General features: G+C 38.0%; 1 protein-coding gene across 2 annotated transcripts in view; it reads left to right on the forward strand.

Annotated features, from left to right (window-relative positions):
* The first annotated feature begins 2680 nt into the window (after positions 1-2680).
* Positions 2681-21153, forward strand: part of stk11 (serine/threonine kinase 11) — a 30957-nt gene continuing 12484 nt past the window's right edge. For both annotated transcript variants that reach the window (XM_079876986.1, XM_079876987.1), the window contains exons 1-7: positions 2681-2851; positions 4882-5541; positions 14300-14383; positions 15220-15309; positions 15836-15968; positions 17272-17408; positions 19472-19599. In XM_079876986.1, coding sequence (XP_079733112.1) covers positions 5255-5541; positions 14300-14383; positions 15220-15309; positions 15836-15968; positions 17272-17408; positions 19472-19599 — 859 coding nt within the window. In that variant the 5' untranslated portion in view covers positions 2681-2851; positions 4882-5254. The remainder of the gene's footprint in view (positions 2852-4881; positions 5542-14299; positions 14384-15219; positions 15310-15835; positions 15969-17271; positions 17409-19471; positions 19600-21153) is intronic.

Below are 21153 nucleotides of genomic sequence, written 5' to 3' on the forward strand. Positions count from 1 at the left end.
TTTTAAACATTCAGAACTGATTTTGTCAAGCCAACATCAAAGTTTGTCATCAAACTTTACTCATCTAAATTGCTCTTGCTGTTTAATAATCATTTGAAACGTTGCAAACGTGCAGCTCCACTCCAGTTGTAATGAAAAGATTTATCTTGAACTCTATCATGAAAAATAGCATGTATAAACCTTAAACAATATAATAATCAATTAAAAAGAAATGTATTCCTGTGTGATATTACGCTGTAGGATGATTCAGCTGCAGCGCCATCTTCTGGTCAGACGCAGGAATTCATTCGGCACGCGACTCTGTCACAGTGCATTATGGGTATTCTCTAGCCTTTAAGAATACATCGGTTGTACCATTGGTTGTACACTCGTTGTTGCGGTGCATTATGGGATGTACAACATCCCAACACTGTAAGAGTGCACTTGATAACATCCACTATGGTTTAATGATAGCAATTTCAAAACACTGCTTCATGAAGCTTCGAAACCTTTACGAATCTTTTGTTCTGAATCAGTGGTTCGGATCGTGTATCAAACTGCCAGAGTCACGTGATTTCAGTAAACGAGGCTTCATTACATCACAACTGTTTCGAAACACTTTGAAATTTCAATGGTTCGCCACTGGGGGCGATGATCTGTGAACCCATGAATCATGAGGAGTCACTGAGAACCAATGAACAAGTGTCTGTGGGTTTTACCTGATCTCTGATCAGTTTTATACATTTGTAAGATGTTTTAATCAGACATATAGAATAATGGTAGTTAATAGTCTTATTGGCCTGTTTAGCTGGGCCATTCATAGAACAAACAAAACAAACCCTGACAATTGATAATCTTATTGGATGATTAGATAATTGCATTTGAAAGATTTTACTTTCAATTAAAAATGTGCAATAGATTTGTAAAAGGTGTTTTTATGCATACTTGGCCCGGGTTTTTGTTGCATTTACACTGTTCTGGCCACTAGGGGTCACCGTGGAGACGTTTCAATGCCTCAACACAATACGGCACATTTGCTTTTAACAGTTTCAGTGTTCCTTGAAGTCTCGATCAGCCCACCCCTGCTAAAGACTGAAACACAGGGGTATTACACAGGCAAACAAGAGGCTAATGAGGAACAGGTGTGGATAATGAGTTGTCATGGAAACACACACACGGCAGGTATGGAAATAAAGGCTAACAGGAACTAAAACCACAGCAAATAAAAAACAGAAACGGCAAGACAAAAGAATATCAAAATACTCGAGGGAAATCGTGACATCTGGAACATGAGATGCTTCTCTATTTAAACGTTTACATAAACATCTTTTCCATAATGAAAGTGAATGTGGAGGAATGTTGTCAAGATCAAGAAAATTACAAAAAAAGCATCATAACAGGATATGGTTTGTTCACTGCGTGCTACATCTTCTGAACGTGCACACACACGCACACACACACACATACTCGCACACATACACGCGCACACACACACGCATACACACACACACACATATACACACGCACACACACACACTCTCTCTCTCTCTCACACACACACACAGAGACACACACACACTCTCACACATACACACACACTGCTGTTTGATTCATGTTCTGTGCTCATTAAGTCTGACTGTAATGAGGAAAGTGTGTGTGTGTTTGTAATCAGAGCTTGAGTTTGATATTCCACAAGGTTAACACTAGTTAAATATAACCTGCATCTCCAGCTCAGCCAAAACGAGCCCGAGACTGTGATGGACACACACACACACACACACACACACACACACACACACACACACACACACACACACACACACACACACACACACACACACACAGACACACACAGACACAAACATACACACACACACACACACACACACACACACACACAGTTATGTCACTGAAGTGAAAACATACATAGAACTGGAGTTCGCAGAAAAAGAGAACATTTGATCTAAAGTACAATTTATATAAGTATATTCAATTTAATGCATGGGAACTTGTTCGATTTTTACTCTGGCTTTCAGCTGTTTTCAATCTGTCTTATCGTAGGGAATATTATGTCATTAAACTATTACTTAATGATAATAATGATAATAATGATAATAACCTTTATTTTCTCTAGCGCCTTTAACTGTACATCTCAAAGCGCTTTACAGAAACAAATAAAACAACAAAAATACACCATATAAAATAATCCACAATATAAAATTAAAATTAAACCAACAAAATACACCATATAAAATAATGCACGATGAAAAATTTATACAAATATTCAATTAAAAGCTACCCTAAAAATAATAGTTTTAAGGAAAGATTTAAAAATGCTAAGAGATTTTGCTTGCCTTATCTCTCCACTGGTAAAGAAGCTGAAGATGTAAATATGTAAACATTTAACTTTCTTTCTATCTTTTGCTTTAATTCCTTTATTTGTAATATTAAATGTGAATTTGTAACATTATAATTATTTTTAGTTAAATTTAGTATATAACGTAGGCTAATGTGTAAAAATTTTGATGTTATATTTAAGTTTATTTCTATCTTTTGATTTTTATTCCTTTATTTTCATTATAATGTCAATTGGTAATTAACTGTAACGTTTTTATTATTTTTATTTAACAAAAAGTTAAAAACTGCGCGCGCCCGGTCCAAGGGGAGTGTTGCTGGAGGCCGGCGAGCGCGTTCACGGTTCTGCGCATGCGCGTTTGAACGAGGGGAGGGAGGTAAACAAGATGGCGGCAGCCTTGAAGCAGCAGCAGCGGTGAAGAACAGACGCGAGAAAATACACGAATGAAGAGCAGAACAGGAATATAAGCTTGAGTTCCAGTCCGTCATCGAGCTGTGCTGATGAGAGCAGCTTCAGGTCAGTGTGTTTGATGAGCTTGTTCTCTGTCAGGGATGTGTGTTAGCCGCAACCGCTAACCGCTTTTGATAAAACACTCGTTTCCATCGACACAAACATCGCGTTTGTCACTCAAATCCCTCACATTACACGTCGGATAACACGCATTAACTCAGCACGACGCGCGAGTGTGTGTCCGACGCTGCGTGCTGTGATCGATTATCCGCATTACATGATCAGATGATCGATCAATCATCAAACATCTGATGTTTCATTCTCTTCACTTCATATCGTGTCAGTATGGAAGACCATTTCCGCCTCATGAGGAAGAAATCATGCTTTAAATCATAATTAGAATCATAATTTTGACTTTTAAAATGTCATAACGATAATTTAGTGTCATAAGTTCGACATTTTTATGTCCCAAAAATCAAAATTATGACTCAGTAAGCTATAATTATGCCTTAATGTGTAATAACTTCGAGTTTTAATCTCATAAATATGACTTTTTATCTTATAATTAAGATATTCCAAAGCACATTTTGTTCTTTTATGTGGCAGATATGGACTTCCACAGTCCTGACTGCGGTTGCTGGATGTCATTTCTGGATTGTGTGTTTATTTATCTCTGTTTTATTATTATTACTTCGATCTAAACAGTACTATAGTTCATAAATGTTGTCAGACAGTAGTGCTGTATGATGATGTTCATATATTAGGCTATACAGTGTTTACATTAGCGTATCCAGCTGTCAGTGTAATATAATATCTTATTAATCTTTTAAATGCCATGGAGCCCCAAAACCCCTAAAATTCAAAAGGCAGCTCTAGCATTAATACTGTGAATAATTAATATTATAAATATGGATAAAATTTGAGTATTTAGTTTCTTTTACGTTACTTTATTAGGCTACTTTTTTACACACTATTATTCTGTACTGTTTGATGTATTATTTAAATCAAATTTGATATAATCTTATCAGTTTATTTAAATTAAATCAGTTCTTTTTAATTGTATTCAAATATATTCATTATTTCAATCAAGGATTATGCATTTTATTTCATTATTATTTAAACCAAATCTTCTTTATTGTAATCAGATTTAGTTATTTAATCTTTTCTTCATTGTTTATGTATTTTTACATACTGCCTTGCGGACCCCAGTTTGGAATATAATTAATATGTGAGTCAGAAAATGTGCTTTCACAATTTAAGATGGTTAAAGAAAATGAAAATGATCCCATAATTTACTCGTCCTCAAGCCATCCCAGGTCTTCTGGGAGACTCTTCTTTCAGCCAAACACTATCATACTTATATTAAACAATATCCTGGCTCTTCCAAGCTTCGTAATGAATGGAGCCTGATATTTATATTTCACACCGTGTGAAACGGTTTCTATTTTTCAGCGATTTTTCTGGAACAACAAACACAAAGTGTGGCGATGATAATCTCAGGTGCTGTTTATGTGCTTTATTTAATGTTAAAAGCGTGTAATGTGACTTTGAACATCATTTAGTGCTCCAGCTTTGAGGCTGTAAAAGCAACAATGGATAATTCACCTCAGATCTTGAAATTAAACAAATGGAAACACGAACTGTGAACAAACAAGTGTATTCTTTTACAAAGTTTGCTTTAGTAACTCAGTAGCCTATGTGTTTTAATAATGTTTAAATGGTGTAATATTTGTGAGTTTGATTATGTAGCTACTTATCCATTTTCTTGCGAGTGCCGTCAGGATTACTCTCTGGTGCTGCGAGACTCCGCCCACACTCTGTTCTGATTGGCTGACTCCGCCCACACGCTGTTCTGATTGGCTGTGGGGTTTGATTGATTTTGACGCATCTCACAGTCGCGTCTAGTGTGGACAAGCACATTATTTGTCGCTGGAATCTTATCGCGTCGCGTCTGGTTAGGACACTGTTAGACACGCATGTTTGAATCTGAGTGGCTGTATAAAAATAATTTTAAACATTAAGGCCTGTTTCATCATAAGCAGATTGTGTCACGAGGGTCTTTGATTAATCTTGCATCTTATCTCTCTGTCTTGTAGGTCTTTATTTAGCATCTTCTACACGGATTTCCCATCATGCAGAAGTGAAATCGTTAATCCTCGTTCCTGATCACGTGCTTCCGGAGCCGTGTTTCCCCTCAGCCCGAAGTGGATTTGATCGTGTTCGCGCAGAGATGTCCAGAGATCCAGACGTCGGATAAATTGAACCTTGTGACTGAAAACCAGGAAGCGATAAACCACACTGTTCACGTTTCAGAGCTTTCGAGACACGATGCTGCGGTTTAACAGGCGTTTATCGCTCGAGATGTTATTCTACTGACTGCTCTTCCCCAATCAGAACTGCTCCTCCGTTGCATCGGAATTCAGATATTCCCGACGACGAGCGATTGGGAAAGATTGGGAAGGAGAGAAGATGAGCGTAGGCGGAGAACTCCAGCATCTGGAGTACCTGACGGAGAACGAGCTCATGGGGATGGACACCTTCATCCACCGCATCGACTCCACCGATGTCATCTACCAGCCGCGACGCAAGCGCGCCAAGCTAATCGGGAAGTACCTGATGGGAGATCTGCTCGGGGAGGGATCGTACGGGAAGGTGAAGGAGATGTTGGACTCCGAGACTCTGTGTCGCAGAGCCGTTAAGATCCTGAAGAAGAAGAAACTCAGGAGGATTCCCAACGGAGAGGCCAATGTGAAAAAGTAAGAGCTGCTTCCTTTCTTCCTTTGCCTTCGTAACGTCGACGTGACGTCTAAATTAAAGGCCCGTTCACACCAAGTTTGATCCAGTTCTGATCTCGATCCAGTTCGTATTGATTACATGAGACTTGATTGATTTCAGAAAGTTGTTCTGTATCTTTCAGCATACCTTCTGATGTTCATCCATGTTTATTTACTATAGTAAATCAGAAGAGATGATCGGTTCTACAGCGATCCGTTAAGACGCATTAAAGAGCCACTAAAACATCCGGTTCTGATCTCGATTCGGTTCGATATTGATTACATGAGACTAGGGCTGGGCGATATGGCCAAAAAAATCATATCTCTGTATTTTTTGGTTAAATTATGTCACATCCTGACCAATGATATCCTAGAAACAATGTTGATATCGAAGGATATGCAATATATTATGTGCAAAAAGGTGGTTAAAATCACATTACATTCTAACATTACAATCTAAAACCAAAAATAATGTTTTGTTTTTAAATTGACTAAAGGATAAACTAAAAATGAAAATAATTATATTAACCTGCATTTAATTACCTGCCCACTTGCAGGTTTGAAATTAAAGGCCCGTTCACACCAAGTTAGATCCAGTTCTGATCTCGATCCAGTTCGACATTGATTACATGAGACTTGATTGATTTCAGAAAGTTGTTCTGTATCTTTCAGCATACCTTCTGATACCTTCTTTATGTTCATCCATGTTTATTTACTATAGTAAATCGGAAGAGATGATCGGTTCTACAGCGATCCGTTAAGACGCATTAAAGAGCCACTAAAACATTTTAGGGATCACTGATATGAAAATGTGTGTATTCCTGCCCACGGACAGTCAGATCGGCAGAGGGTTATTAAAGTCCCCCTGTAGTCAATAATTGTATCCCTTAAAACTCATCTCCAACAAAATGACATATTTAAATGTTTTTGAATGTATTTGAGTGTAACTCGACACCCTTGCCTCATTTAGTATGCGCGGTTCTATGAATATGCAAATGAGCCCCGCCTCCACTCACTCAGCTCAGAGATTCACTGGTTGACGATCACACGTTGATCTGATTGGTTACAAGGTAGTTTGTGACGTCAGAAAGACCAGCGATTTCAAACCGTGTTGAGCCCCGCCTCCACTCACTCACTCAGCTCAGAGATCCACTGATTGACGATCACACGTTGATCTGATTGGTTACAAGGTCGTTTGTGACGTCAGAAACACCAACGATTTCAAACCGTGTTGAGCCCCGCCTCCACTCACTCACTCACTCACTCAGCTCAGAGATCCACTGGTTGACGATCACACATTGATCTGATTGGTTACAAGGTCGTTTGTGACATCAGAAACACCAGCGATTTCAAACCGTGTTGAGCCCCGCCTCCACTCACTCACTCACTCACTCAGCTCAGAAATCCACTGGTTGACGATCACACGTTGATCTGATTGGTTACAAGGTCGTTTGTGACGTCAGAAACACCAACGATTTCAAACCGTGTTGAGCCCCGCCTCCACTCACTCACTCACTCACTCAGCTCAGAGATCCACTGGTTGACGATCACACGTTGATCTGATTGGTTACAAGGTCGTTTGTGACATCAGAAACACCAGCGATTTCAAACCGTGTTGAGCCCCGCCTCCACTCACTCACTCACTCACTCAGCTCAGAAATCCACTGGTTGACGATCACACGTTGATCTGATTGGTTACAAGGTCGTTTGTGACGTCAGAAACACCAACGATTTCAAACCGTGTTGAGCCCCGCCTCCACTCACTCACTCAGCTCAGAGATCCACTGGTTGACGATCACACGTTGATCTGATTGGTTACAAGGTCGTTTGTGACGTCAGAAACACCAGCGATTTCAAAGTGTGTTTTTGAGACTGTCTTTGGTTCACTGCAGTTTTAAGGAGGAAATACTCAGCAATGCTGTCGACTTATGAACTTACACATGGTGTGTCTTAAAGCGTATTAAAAACACCATTAAAAGCTGGATTTTCACCACAGGGGGACTTTAACAGAACAACTATTGTAAGGGTAGGTTTATAACTGAACATTACTTTGTCTACTCTTTAAACGGCTTCAGATGTCAACATTCCCAGTGCATTATGGGTGTTGATGTTCTCCTGCATATTTGGCACAAGCGAAGACAACAGCCTTTAATTTCCTCTAGTCAGATTTTGTTAATGTCAAGCAGCTTTTAGTGATTTAATGCAGCCTTTCTCAGCAAGTAGACAACGGTTGGTTAACCGTGAGAAAATCTACAATTGTTTTTTTCTTCCTGTTTTGAACGTTCGTATTACGTCACATGACAGAAGTGAAACGACTCGTGGATTGTTATGTTGACTTTAACTATGCCTCTTATCTTTCGGTGGTGTTTCATTCTGTTCCTCCCGTGCTCTGAGATATCATCGTCTTGCAGTTTAATCACACAGAGCAGTTTAATTAATTAAAATAATGTGCAGTGAAGCCTTAGGCCTCTGCTTTAAATAGACGAGAGCTTCTGGACCGGCTTCAAAACCCTCGCATGCCAGGACACGTGTGTTTGGTCTTTTGGTTGTCTTGAAAGTAAGTGTGTTAGACGATTAGTCCACGTGTGTTGGCCGTGAGAGAGACCCTTATAAGGCAGCATCTGATCTGGGGGAAAAACACATTAATTATTGATTTAAAACACGCTACGTATGCAGACGTCACAAAGATGAATCACAGGGGACGCTGTAAAAACCTTCAGAATGTGCAATCAAACCAAAATATATCCAGACACCTTCAACATTCCTCACATTATCACAGTTTATTCGCTATAGTTTAGAGAATAGTAATGAAATATGAGCAGAACTCAGTTGATATTTGACTGGTTTTGTCCGTCCTTCTGTTAGACTGTCTCACACATGAATGATGTTGAATATCTGTCAGCTGTTAAATTTAACTACACAATTAGATAATACCAGTTTAGCTCAACCAATCACCAAGCAAAACTCACCACTGGGCAGATGCTAACACAATTAACATGTTGTGATACCATGATATACCGCATTTTAGCATGATTTACCACAATTTACCACATTATAAAATGATTTACCATGTTTCTAAGATGATTTACTACGATTTAGCACATTCTAGCATGATTTACTATGATTAGTATGTTGTTAGAATGATGTTAGCATGTTTTTAGCAAGATGCTAGCATGTTTTTAGCAAGATGCTAGCATGATTAGCATTTTGCTATCATGTTTCATCAAGATACTAGCATTATTAACATGTTGCTAGCATTGATTCTAGCATGATGCTAGCACATTTTGACTTTTTATCATGTTTAATTCTAAGCTAATTGCAATTAGCATGTAGCTATATAAAGAATTTTTGGGTATAATGTCACAATTTACTTTATTTTGCTCTCCTCACTTACATAAATGAACTATAGTGTCCTGCACACACTAGTAGAAATACCAAATCATATCTGGTGTCTGAATAATTTTTGGTTTGACTGTAGATATGAATAAAACTCTACAGTTTCTGACTCAAACTCGTCGCCCTTAAAGAGACGAGCTGCGCGATTACTCGTTAAAAGATCGTAAACTCGATTCAAACAGCCACACAATCTCATTCCTAAACGACAACGATTCAGTAATGTATATTAAAACTTTAATAAGTATAAGAGCACAGTGAACATTCACATCTGCGTTCTGATCCAGAGAGAGCGCTGTCATGTATAGATATGAAACAGATTCACAAACTATCATTATTTCTGTTACAAATATTCATATTATCACAGAAGTGGAATAAAAGTTTATAGTTGGGATATAAACACTGACGTCTGTTACTGATCAAAATAGAGTAAATCACCTATTAAAAGTAATTTGTAACTATTAGTTACTATAAAAGTAACTATTAAATATGCTTCAAATTGTTACATCGTTACACCAGTAGGTGGCGACAAGTGACTGTTAAAACGTATTCGTCATTGGATCATTCATTCAGGAGATTCGTTCAAAAACGCTGATTCATCCAGTAATGAAACGAGTCTTTCTCTACTCTTAATCTGTTGATCTTAATAAATGGTCAGGAAATTTTAATTCTGAAGTGAACTAATCCTTTAAGACATTTAAAGGAATTCTAATATGTGCAGTTTCATGCTTCAGACAGAGAGTAGCAGTGTGTGTGTGTGTGTGTGTGTGTGTGTGTGTCCTTATATGGCTCCCAGTAGTCTGTTGATTGACAGCAGTGATTAGGCCTCGACTGGAACATGACGAGCATTGCATAACGAGTTGACGTTCCCATGGTTACGCTGGAGGAATGCGGGAATGAGGTCAGTGGGAGACAGGAGCGACAGGAAGTGCATCATCATCATCATCATCATCAGTGAGGCCTACATGTGCTCAGTGTGATCAGATTCTACAGCAGCTTTGTGTTTGTGCAGTGTTTTACAGTGGGGAATCCCAGCATGCATTGCACACGACATGCTCAGTAGAAAGAGAAATATTGATAATTAATTCAATTAATTCAGAACCAGACAAAAAAATAGAGAGTGAGAGAGTGAGAGAGAGTGAGTGAGTGAGAGAGTGAGTGAGAGAGTGAGAGAGAGTGAGTGAGAGAGTGAGTGAGAGAGTGAGTGAGAGAGTGAGTGAGAGAGTGAGAGAGTGAGAGAGTGAGTGAGTGAGTGAGTGAGTGAGAGAGTGAGTGAGTGAGTGAGTGAGTGAGTGAGTGAGTGAGTGAGAGAGTGAGAGAGAGAGTGAGAGAGAGAGAGTGAGTGAGTGAGTGAGTGAGAGAGTGAGAGAGAGAGTGAGAGAGTGAGAGAGTGAGTGAGAGAGTGAGTGAGAGTGAGTGAGAGTGAGTGAGAGTGAGTGAGAGAGAGAGTGAGTGAGTGAGTGAGTGAGTGAGTGAGTGAGTGAGTGAGTGAGTGAGTGAGTGAGTGAGTGAGTGAGTGAGTGAGTGAGTGAGTGAGCGAGAGAGCGAGAGAGCGAGCGAGTAATTTGCAATTCAGTGCTTTGAGATGATTGAAGAAAAATCAAAGTAATTAATGTTTGGCTTTTCTTGGCTAGTGCAGAATACACTGTTTTATTGCACTCGATCTGTAGATCTCAATCTTTAAAGACGGCGAGTTTGAGAAATCTCTTCTTTACACACACCACACTTTACATTTTTATTCATATCTATATTCTGAAGGTTTGTTCATATATCATTCGCCTGAACATTTTATTCCTGATAACGTGGTGAAAATCTATTTATTTCTGCCTGTTGTTGACAGTATTTTCTGATTTATATCCAAAATCCACTTTAATATGTTAACAAAAATCAAATGAGATTTTTATAATCGACTTTATCCAGTGTTCAGATTTCTGTTCTGGAAATGTATGCAAATTAGTGCATGCATATTTAATGAAATAATGCCAAACACAACTTTTCAGAAGATTCGTATTAATACAAAAAAAAACTTTTGCAATTCATAATGTAATCAATCAACTGGATAACTATGGTAACATGTATTGGTTAATGTGTTTACCCTGTTCACCTGTGTCTGGCTTTGACTAGGCAAATCTGTTCAGCATGTTTTCTCAGTGTGGTTGGTTGTTGTCCAAGTGGGTCAGATGGCTGATAAACACATGCACTAGTGTGTGTGTGTGTGTGTGTGTTTGCATGTGCGTCAGCTCAAGGCTATTTCAGTCGAGTGGAAACACGGCCCGTCTATCTGAATGTTCACTTGCACTCTTAAAAATAAAGGTTACAAATAGTGTTCATTTCATCAGCAATTTTTTTTTTTAGTCTTGGTCCTGTCAAATGTGCTTTTAGTTTTTATAAGATGTAGTAGGGATGCACTGAAATAAACATTTTGGCTGAAATCGATAATTCTTTATATTTGAAAGCCGATAACCGATATATTGGCCGATAAATCTAAATCCAAATTTTTATATCATTTTTGAGAGCCTGATTACACAAACACAAGTCCATGTTCCAAACACACAATAATGTTCTTATTAGGGCTGCACGATATTGAAGAAAAATGCGATATGCGACAACTCATTAAATAATGCGATATTCGATATGTGATACGATAATGATTAAAGTGTGTAAAATAAACAAATTAGCCTATCTTTTATTAAATAACCTACATACGTGTTTCACATTCTTTTTGTGACAAGAACACATCCCTACAGCTTCTGGAAGTGAACATCAGTGTTTTACTGTATATCAGAAGTGTTTTTGTAACATCAGTGTAAACCTCGGGGGTCAGGGTTCAGGTTATCCTACATTAGGGTTATTCAACAACAGAAACTGAATAATCAAATGTAAAAATAAAACACTGCTTAGTTTTCACTGTATGAATTAAATATATCCTGATTCTTATTAAAGCTACAGAAGTTATTCAGCCGAGAGCAGCGAGTGATTTTCTCTTCGTCTTTTGTTCATGACCACAGTTATTGCAAGCTTTTGCGATATGCATATTGATATATATTAGGGCTGTAACGATACGCGATATTAAACCGAAATCGCGATACTCAGATCCATGAACCTGAGTCGCGGTGTGAGAAGGCAGAATCCCGACACACCCCTTCCAACTCCCAGAGTTATCCTTCCCATCCAGATCTAATGCTACCACATCTTCAAATTACTATTAGTATTATTTGAAGTTAACATTATAAAATACCTACACCACAAAACTAGTTGAGGATAAATTATTTAAAATTGGGTAATTCCAGCATTATGGACGTGACATTTGAAGTCAAAACTTGAAATATAAATTCTCAGAAAATGGTTTTAATACCAATATATTGAAACTTCTGTTTATATATCCATACTCCCTTAATAAAGGAATCCAGACATTAGAAAAATGTATGAGTCTCATAAATGAACCGAAACTCAGCGCCTACTTGCCTCACAGACCTGAGAAATATTGTCTACAGAAAGCGTGAAATATCTACTTTTAAACAGAACAATTCAAAACGAAACAACTGTGCAGTCCGTATGAAATGTGCATTTCTCTCCGGCGCGTTCACTACTGCGAAGATCGCGAGTCAGCATCGTCAACTTCATCTTTGCAGCCGACACTGACACAGAAAACACTTGTTTATTAATAAACAATTAAAATGTCTCCTTGCTATATTTTACATATTCATAATCATTACTTTTGCCGGTTCTTTGTGACAGCTTTTTACTTGGGTATTAATACCCCCCCCCCCCCCCCCCCACCCCACTTTTGAAGTGATTCCAATCATATTTCAAGCAATTCAAAACCATCATGTTGAACAGTCGCATCTGAAGGAAATAAAACATTATTTATCGGCTTTAATACATCGGACAAATTTTCTTATATGGCCGATAACCATAACATTAAAAATGAACATATATCGGCCGATACCGATGTGATGGCCGATATATATCGTGCATTCCTAGTTTCACTGTTTAATGTTTTGAGAGAGAGCTGGTAAACAAAGGAAGTAAACGGTGTACAAAACAGTATTATAGTTGAAGCCTGATGTCGTTCGCTGAGCAGAAATACATAATCATGTTTCGCTTGGTCCCGTCAAAGTTGCGTTGGATTTTCTCCTGAGCGTAAAGGTTGAAAGTGCCTGGACTTCAGTGTTGCTGCACTGTTTTCCATGTAAACTTTGTGTTTCGTATGGAATGCGTTCAGCCAATCAGAGTACACTTACATCACACTGCATAAGATGCAGGTAAAGTTCACTAAAATCAAGCAAAAACATCTGACAATGGGGTTAGCAAAACTGAGTTGATAAGAATTCTTGAAAATAGCATAAATATCGAGTCACTAATAAATGCTATTGGATCTTAAAACTAGACAAACATTTTTCGTGAAGATTGCATTAACTAGAATATTTAACCTTAAATTCAGCTTATTTTAACCTGAAAATAGATGAAAATTCTTTAAAACAACCCAATAAATTAATCATTTTAGTACTTTACTCAGATTTAAGTGCATCTTGCTTGTTTAAAGGAGGGATTTTTTTTGTTGCAGTGTGTCAAAAACAATCACATTTGACATTTCTTAATTAAGATTCTTTAAATTATAATTTTTAGGGGTGGTATTATTATTAAAATTAGCACAACAATCTAATCGAACATGCACAAAAACAGCTGTCACTTGTTTCTGGTAAAATCTTCCTCAAAATGAGCTAAAATTCACACCGGATCCTGAATGATCCTTTTTCCGATATCAATTTTATGAAGATATAATCTTATATAGCACATTAATGTGAAGACATTTATGATTATTAAAGCTGTTGAAAATGGCTTCATGTTTTTGTGGAAACTGTGATAGTTTATTTTCCAGGATTCTTTGATGAATCGAAAGAACAGCATTTATTTGAAATAGAATCTTTGTAACTTTGCAACATTATAAATGTCTTTAATGTCACTTTTGATCATTTGTTATTCTTTCTTATCCCACATTTTTAAATGGGAATGTCTCACAAAAATGTTTCTACATGTGTTCAACACTGATAATAATCATAAATGTTTCTTGATCATCATATTAGAGTGATTTGTGAAGGATCATGTGACACTGAAGACTGGAGTAATGATGCTGAAAATTCAGCTTTGATCACAGGAATAAATTACACATTATTTATTCACATAGAGAACAGCTGATTTACATTTTTACGGCCACATCTCCTCCAGAAACTGCTTCATCTGTGGGTAATGAACTGTCATACTTGATCAGTCACACTGACGGACATCATGTTGAATAATCTGAGTTGTTCTGATGATTAAATCATGTTTTGTCGTTCTCCTGCAGGGAGATTCAGCTTCTGCGACGACTACAACACAAGAACGTCATCCAGCTGGTGGACGTGCTGTACAACGAAGAGAAGCAGAAAATATATCCTTTACACCGACTGTGTGTGTGTGTGATGCTGTAACCCACAATGCTGCTGTGTTTGAAGAGAGCACAAGCGTACTGAGACTCTTCAGATGCGACTGTTCAACATGATGGTTTTGAATTGCTCGAAATATGATTGGAATCACTTCAAAAAAAGGGAAATACAGTAAAGTTCAAGTCTGTCATATCAGCTGCATAAAATCATAATTGTGTGTTTGGAACATGGATTTTAATGGCGAGACTTGTGTTTGTGTAATCAGGCTCTCAAAAACTATATAAAAATTTGGATTTAGATTTATCAGCCGATATATCGGTTATCGGCTTTCAAATATAAAGAATTATCGGTATCGGCCAAAATGTTCATATCAGTGCATCTCCAGTCAAGAATGGAAGTGTAATGGAAAGTAAAGCGTGTTGCATTGTGGGATATGGTTTAGCACTCTGCTTCAGGGTTCGCACAAGGTGCTTAAAGTACTTAAGTCCTGGAAAACCCTTGAAAACAGACATATTTATGAAGAGGAACTTAAAGTGCTTCAGTTATTTATTTATTTATTTATTTTAAACACAAACACAATCTTTTCAGGCAAATTTAACACCGCAGTGCATCTGATAAACCCCCATCAGACCTTTCCTCAATGCCAACACTATAATATAAAATATTATTTATTGAACAGTAATAACCATTATAAACTTTATATTGAATATATATTATTCAATGCATTGTAAGTTGTATTTACGGTGCTATATATTTGTAATTTGAGTTTTAAAAAAATCCTAAAGATATTGTTTGATAAGTGCGATCTCTGATTGGTTGTTCCTTGACGTTCATGGCTCACGTATATGGTGATGGAGTATTGTGTGTGTGGGATGCAGGAAATGCTGGATAGCGTTCCAGAGAAAAGATTTCCAGTGTTTCAAGCTCACGGGTGAGATAACACACACACTTCTCTGAACACACACACGCTTCTCTGAACACACACACACACTTCTCTGAAAACGCATCATCTGTCACTTTAATGGGCTTTTGATGATCTATTACGGTCTATTTTAGCTTTTTGATAATTGTTTTCATTTCCCACAGACGTCATGTATACACACACACACGTCATATTCCATTTGTGACCATAGATTGTCTTTATAATAGACGGTGTTGTCTTTTTGAATCGTTGAAATGCTAGTTTATCTATTTTAACTGAGGTTAACTAACTTAAGAAGTGATGGTTTAGGCCGATATCCACAGAGGGGTCATAGAGACGTGTCTTTGAGACTGTCTTTGGTTCACTGCAGTTTTAAGGAGGAAATACTCAGCAGTGGTGTCGACTTATGAACTTACACATGGTTTGTCTTAAAACACATTAAAAACACCACATAGACACATAAACAACATTAAAAGCTGGATTTTGCAGTTTGAGATTGTGAATGCATTAGTGAACTCGTGCGTGTCTCTTTCAGGTACTTCTGCCAGCTTCTGGACGGTCTTGAATACTTGCACAGCCAGGGAATTGTACACAAAGATATTAAACCAGGGAATTTGCTGCTCACTACAGACGGGGCGTTGAAGATCTCTGACTTGGGTGTAGCGGAGGTGAGCCTTTTCACATTAGCTAATATACAGCTAATGTAGCTGTTCACATTAACTAATTCTGATCAGATTTCAATCGGATATGCTCAAAAATCGGATTTGGACTGGCTCTGCCAGAATTAGCTAATGTGAACAGCAAAAAATCACATGAAATGCAATTTTTACAAATCCGTTTCAAGCAAGTGACTCTGGATCACATGTCGCACGGGTATATCTGTGGCAATAGCCAACAATACATTATATGGGTCAAAATTATCGATTTTTCTTTTATGCCGAAAATCATTAGGATATTTTGGAAGCTTGTTTCCACCACAGAGTGAAAGATGAAAAAAGGTAATTCTGACTTTTTTTCTCAGAATTGCGTGATATAAAGTTGCAATTGCGTGTTATAAAGTCAGATTATGAGATATAAACTCGCAATTGTGAGAAATATACTTGAAATTCTGACTTTTTTTCTCAGAATTGCATGTTTAAATCTCGCAATTCTGACTTTATAATACGCAATTGGGAGATATAAAGTCAGAGTTGCATGATATAAAGTCGCAATTGTGAGATAAAAAGTCGCAATTATCTTTTAAAATGTTTTATTCTGTGGCGGAAACAAGCTTCCATTAGCATATTCAGTAAAGATCATGGTCCATGAAGATATTTTGTAAATTTCCTACCATAAATATATAAAACATTTATTTTTATGCAGCACAATGGCCAACATAAATTAACAACTTTAAAGGAGATTTTCTCAATGTTTAGATTTTTTGCGTCCTCAGATTCCAGATTTACAATAGTTGTGTTTCAGCCAAATATTGTCCTATCCTAACAAACCACACATCAATGGAAAGCTTATTTATTAAGCTTTCAGATGATGTATACATCTCTGAAATCCTATTCAAAATCGCATTTCTGGAAATCTGTCATTGCCATAGAAACCAATGCAGATATTTTGGGAAAGGAAAGAGCGGCATGGACACACATCGGATCTGAGCCGTTACACAGTGTGGACGTCAATAATCTTAGATCAGATTCCAATCAGAGACACAAATAATCAGATTTGGACTGATTGATCTTTCCTGGAGCTCACACAGTGGAGCGCTGGCGCTTGCAACGCCGAGGTCATGGGTTCGATTCCCAGGGAAAGCAAGACCTGATAAGAGTGTAAATGTGTAGCTTGAAATGCAGTGTAAGTCTGCCAGATCCATAAGTGTGAACGTAGCGTGGAACGGAAGTTGTGCTCGTCTTTTCTTCCCTGTTGTGACGTATATCTGAGTAAAATGGCTTCTGTAACAGAATGTTGACCTCTGACCTCCAGGCGCTCCACCCGTTCGCGGAGGACGACACGTGCCGCACGAGTCAGGGGTCGCCAGCCTTTCAGCCGCCGGAGATCGCCAACGGCCTGGACACGTTTTCAGGGTTTAAGGTGGACATCTGGTCTGCCGGCGTCACACTGTGAGTTCATCACACACACACACACACACACACACGTTCTGGCTATTACAGGGTTCATACAAGGTGCTTAAAGTACTTGAATTTGACTTTTTGAAATTCAAGTCCTGGAAAACCCTTGAAAATATTCATATTTATGAAAAGATGCTTGAGTTATTTAAATACAATATATATGAAATCAAAATGTATTTATTTTACAACACAAACACAATCTTTTCAGGCAAATTTAACACTGCAGTCTGTCTGATAAACCCCCATTATAATATACGGCAGCATTATAATATGTAGTACTTTAGTGTAGCTTAGCTTAGCATTGCGAACAGCAGAATCAAGTTAAAAACACTATTTGCTTTAGCGCTGCTTTAATTTCAATTCAATTCACGTTTATTTATTTGAAAATGCACATTACAGTTTACAGTGATCTGTTATCAGACGTAACCAAGTTATGCATTTCAGAAATGTACATATACAAAATCACAGTTAGCTAAAAAGGTATTTATTTAAACAATGTAATAATTTAATGCAGAAACAATTGAAGTAACGAATACTTGTTTGTAAACAAATGATTATGACATTGAGAAAAATGTAGCATTGTTGTAGAAACAGCAAAATTGAATTGTTTGCATCATTTAATCATTCATTTTCTGTGTATCTCTGAGATGCTAATATAATTGGCGAGTAGCTAGTTATGTACACGGCTAATACCTCGTTATTGAGTTCAGCTGGCCACGCCCCACTACAGGGTTCCCGTGGATCCTTAAAGTCTTAAATTAGATTTAAAATATCGAGATATGTTTTTGTCAATATTGCGCTCCCCTAATGTAAGGTTTTGATTTCTTCAGGTCTTAAAAAGCTTTAAATTTGACTTTAAAAAGTGTGCAGCAACCCTGAACTACTTAGCAAAGCGAAACTCGAAAGCCTCGCGAGATGCACGACAAACCAACAAACGCGTGGTACTAAAAGAGTGGGCGGAGCTGAAGAGCTGTTTTTGCGCAATTCGCTCGCCGCAACACTCTGATTGGTGGAATTATCTGTGCGGCATCATGGGTAATGTAGTTTTTCCACCAAAAATTCCGTTATTGCGTTGCGACGTTCGTCTGTTATAGGACAACTTAGTTTGAATGAACGAGCAGACACTGATTAGCTATTTGATCGCCTAAATTAAAAAAAATAAAATTAATATTTGTGTAGAGTTCAATGTTGTTATCGATAGAGATGCGCGGACGGGGTATTATTTCATCCGCAACCGCATCACAAAACTCATCATCTGCACCAACGTTTTTTGACCAGATTTCAAAGCCGCACCCGCCCGCCATCCGCTGATTGTTTTGCGGTCTATGGACGATGCAATGCTCTGCTGATGCGAGCCGCAAGAAAGCCCTTGTCTGTTCTAGAAAGGATGCAGCAAAGATATTTAATGCTAATGTATGAGGCATAGGCCTACGCTGAGTTTCATTCATTTACGATGAGATGCGCTCTAATTCAACTTCACAATGCAATGCAATGTCACGGTTATATTGTCTCCTATATTTGCTTTTTATTTATTAAATACATGCAATTGGTTGATGAAACATTTATTAAAATTAATATACAATTTATACAAACGAAATTCGCTTTAAGGAAAGGCTTTCTACAAAGAAATACTTAATGAAGAGGTAAAAATCATGTCTGATGATTTACAAAACAAAACTTGCGTTGGTACTTGGCAAAGAAAGAATCAAATACAGTTGGAAACGACGTAGACCATTAATGACACAGACTGTTAACAATTGTTTTTAATTAGTGTTTAAACATTCTCTGTGATTAAAAAATGTTTGTAAAAAATATTTAAATAACACGGTTTTGGCGGTTATAGAGATCAAATGACGGTGTTCAACTATAACCGTCGGTCTCACGGTTATATACTAACCGTCACACCCCTAATTATAAGTGGATCCACGTGTGACCGTGAAAACTTGAATTCCTGCTTGTAAAACTAAGCTTCTCATCTTCTCTTTTGCATTTGCATGTGTTCTGATGTCATTAAAGCTTGTAACCCACTAAAGTTTTCTGTTTCCCGCTCGCAGATACAACCTGACGACGAGCCTGTACCCGTTCGAAGGGGACAACATCTATAAGCTATTTGAGAACATCGGGAAGGGCGACTACAGTATTCCTGAGGATTGTGGCCCGCTGCTCTCAGACCTGTTGAGAGGTGAGAGGTCAAACTCAACTTTTGTTTATAAAGCACTTTCAAAACCATTAGAATGGACCAAAGTGCTGTCCATAAATAGTAAATAACTCTAAAATACATAGAAACATAGAATAACATTAAAACGTGACTCCAAGAAAATCATACAACCAATCACTCACAGTCCTCAGACCTAATTAAACGCCGACATCTTGATGAAATAAGTCTTCAAGTCTTGAATGTAACTCGACACCCTCGCCTCATTTAGTATGCGCGGTTCTATGAATATGCAAATGAGCCCCGCCTCCACTCACTCACTCAGCTCAGAGATCCACTGGTTGACGATCACACATTGATCTGATTGGTTACAAGGTAGTTTGTGACGTCAGAAACACCAGCGATTTCAAAGCTTGTTTTTGAGACTGTCTTTGGTTCACTGCAGTTTTAAGGAGGAAATACTCAGCAATGGTGTCGATTTATGAATTTACACATGGTTTGTCTTAAAGCAGATTAAAAACACCACATAGACACATAAACTACATTAAAAGCTGGACTTTCACCACAGGGGGACTTTAAGAGTAAAAAACACACACAGGCTACACAGATGTAACACCCGCGGCTCCTGACGACACTGATCTGATGAAGGGAAACGATCGCTCTGTGAAGAAACTGAACATTTTTAAAGCATTATTGCCTGTAATCCGCAGCTGTGCTGTAATGTATAGGTTTGACCTTTAGATGGCGACATTGTGACACTAATGTTCAGCACTGATGTTGTGTTTGAGCAAATGCTGAGGAAATGTCAACACACACACACACACACTCACACCCTCACTCACACACACACTCTCTCTCTCTCTCTCTCTCTCTCTCTCTCTCTCAAATTCAAATTCAAATGAGCTTTATTGGCATGACTTGTACAGTATTGCCAAAGCATTGGCCATTACATAAATGGACATTACATACACAATAATCAATAAATTCAATAAATCAATCAGTAAACAAATGCATGAATACATTTATATAAACAAAAAAACACCTTTGTACATTTGTACCAACATTCAGACAAGATAAGGATGATTCTGACTTTAGTTTTGTCCACTGGCTGACTCTCGTAGTTTGTGGCAGGCTGTCACATATTTTGCTGCTGTTGTGATTGAGCTGGAGTTCTCTCCCAAAATATGCTTAAATTTTTCTGAATTTGGTAGTGCCATAAAATGTGGTTCTAGTTGTTGGAATCTAGTGAAATAGTCTGATCTAATGCTGTGATAGTGATCACAGTGTATCAGGAAGTGTTCTTCTGTCTCCACCTCTCCCTGAGAGCACAGTGAACACAGTCTCTGCTCTCTCGGCTGCCATCTCTGTCTGTGCCGGCCTCTCTCTACAGCCAGACTGTGGTCACACACACACACACACACACACCTCTCTCTACAGCCAGACTGTGGTCACTCAGCCTGTACTTGGTCAGGGTCTTTCTCACTTTATGCACTTTCACACAGCTCAGGTATTCTGCTGGTTTATAACAACATTATTATTATTATTATAATAAATATTCTCTCTCTCTCTCTCTCTCTCTCT

This window comes from Squalius cephalus, assembly GCF_949319135.1.
Source record: "Squalius cephalus genome assembly, chromosome: 7".
NCBI classification, from domain to species: domain Eukaryota; kingdom Metazoa; phylum Chordata; class Actinopteri; order Cypriniformes; family Leuciscidae; genus Squalius; species Squalius cephalus.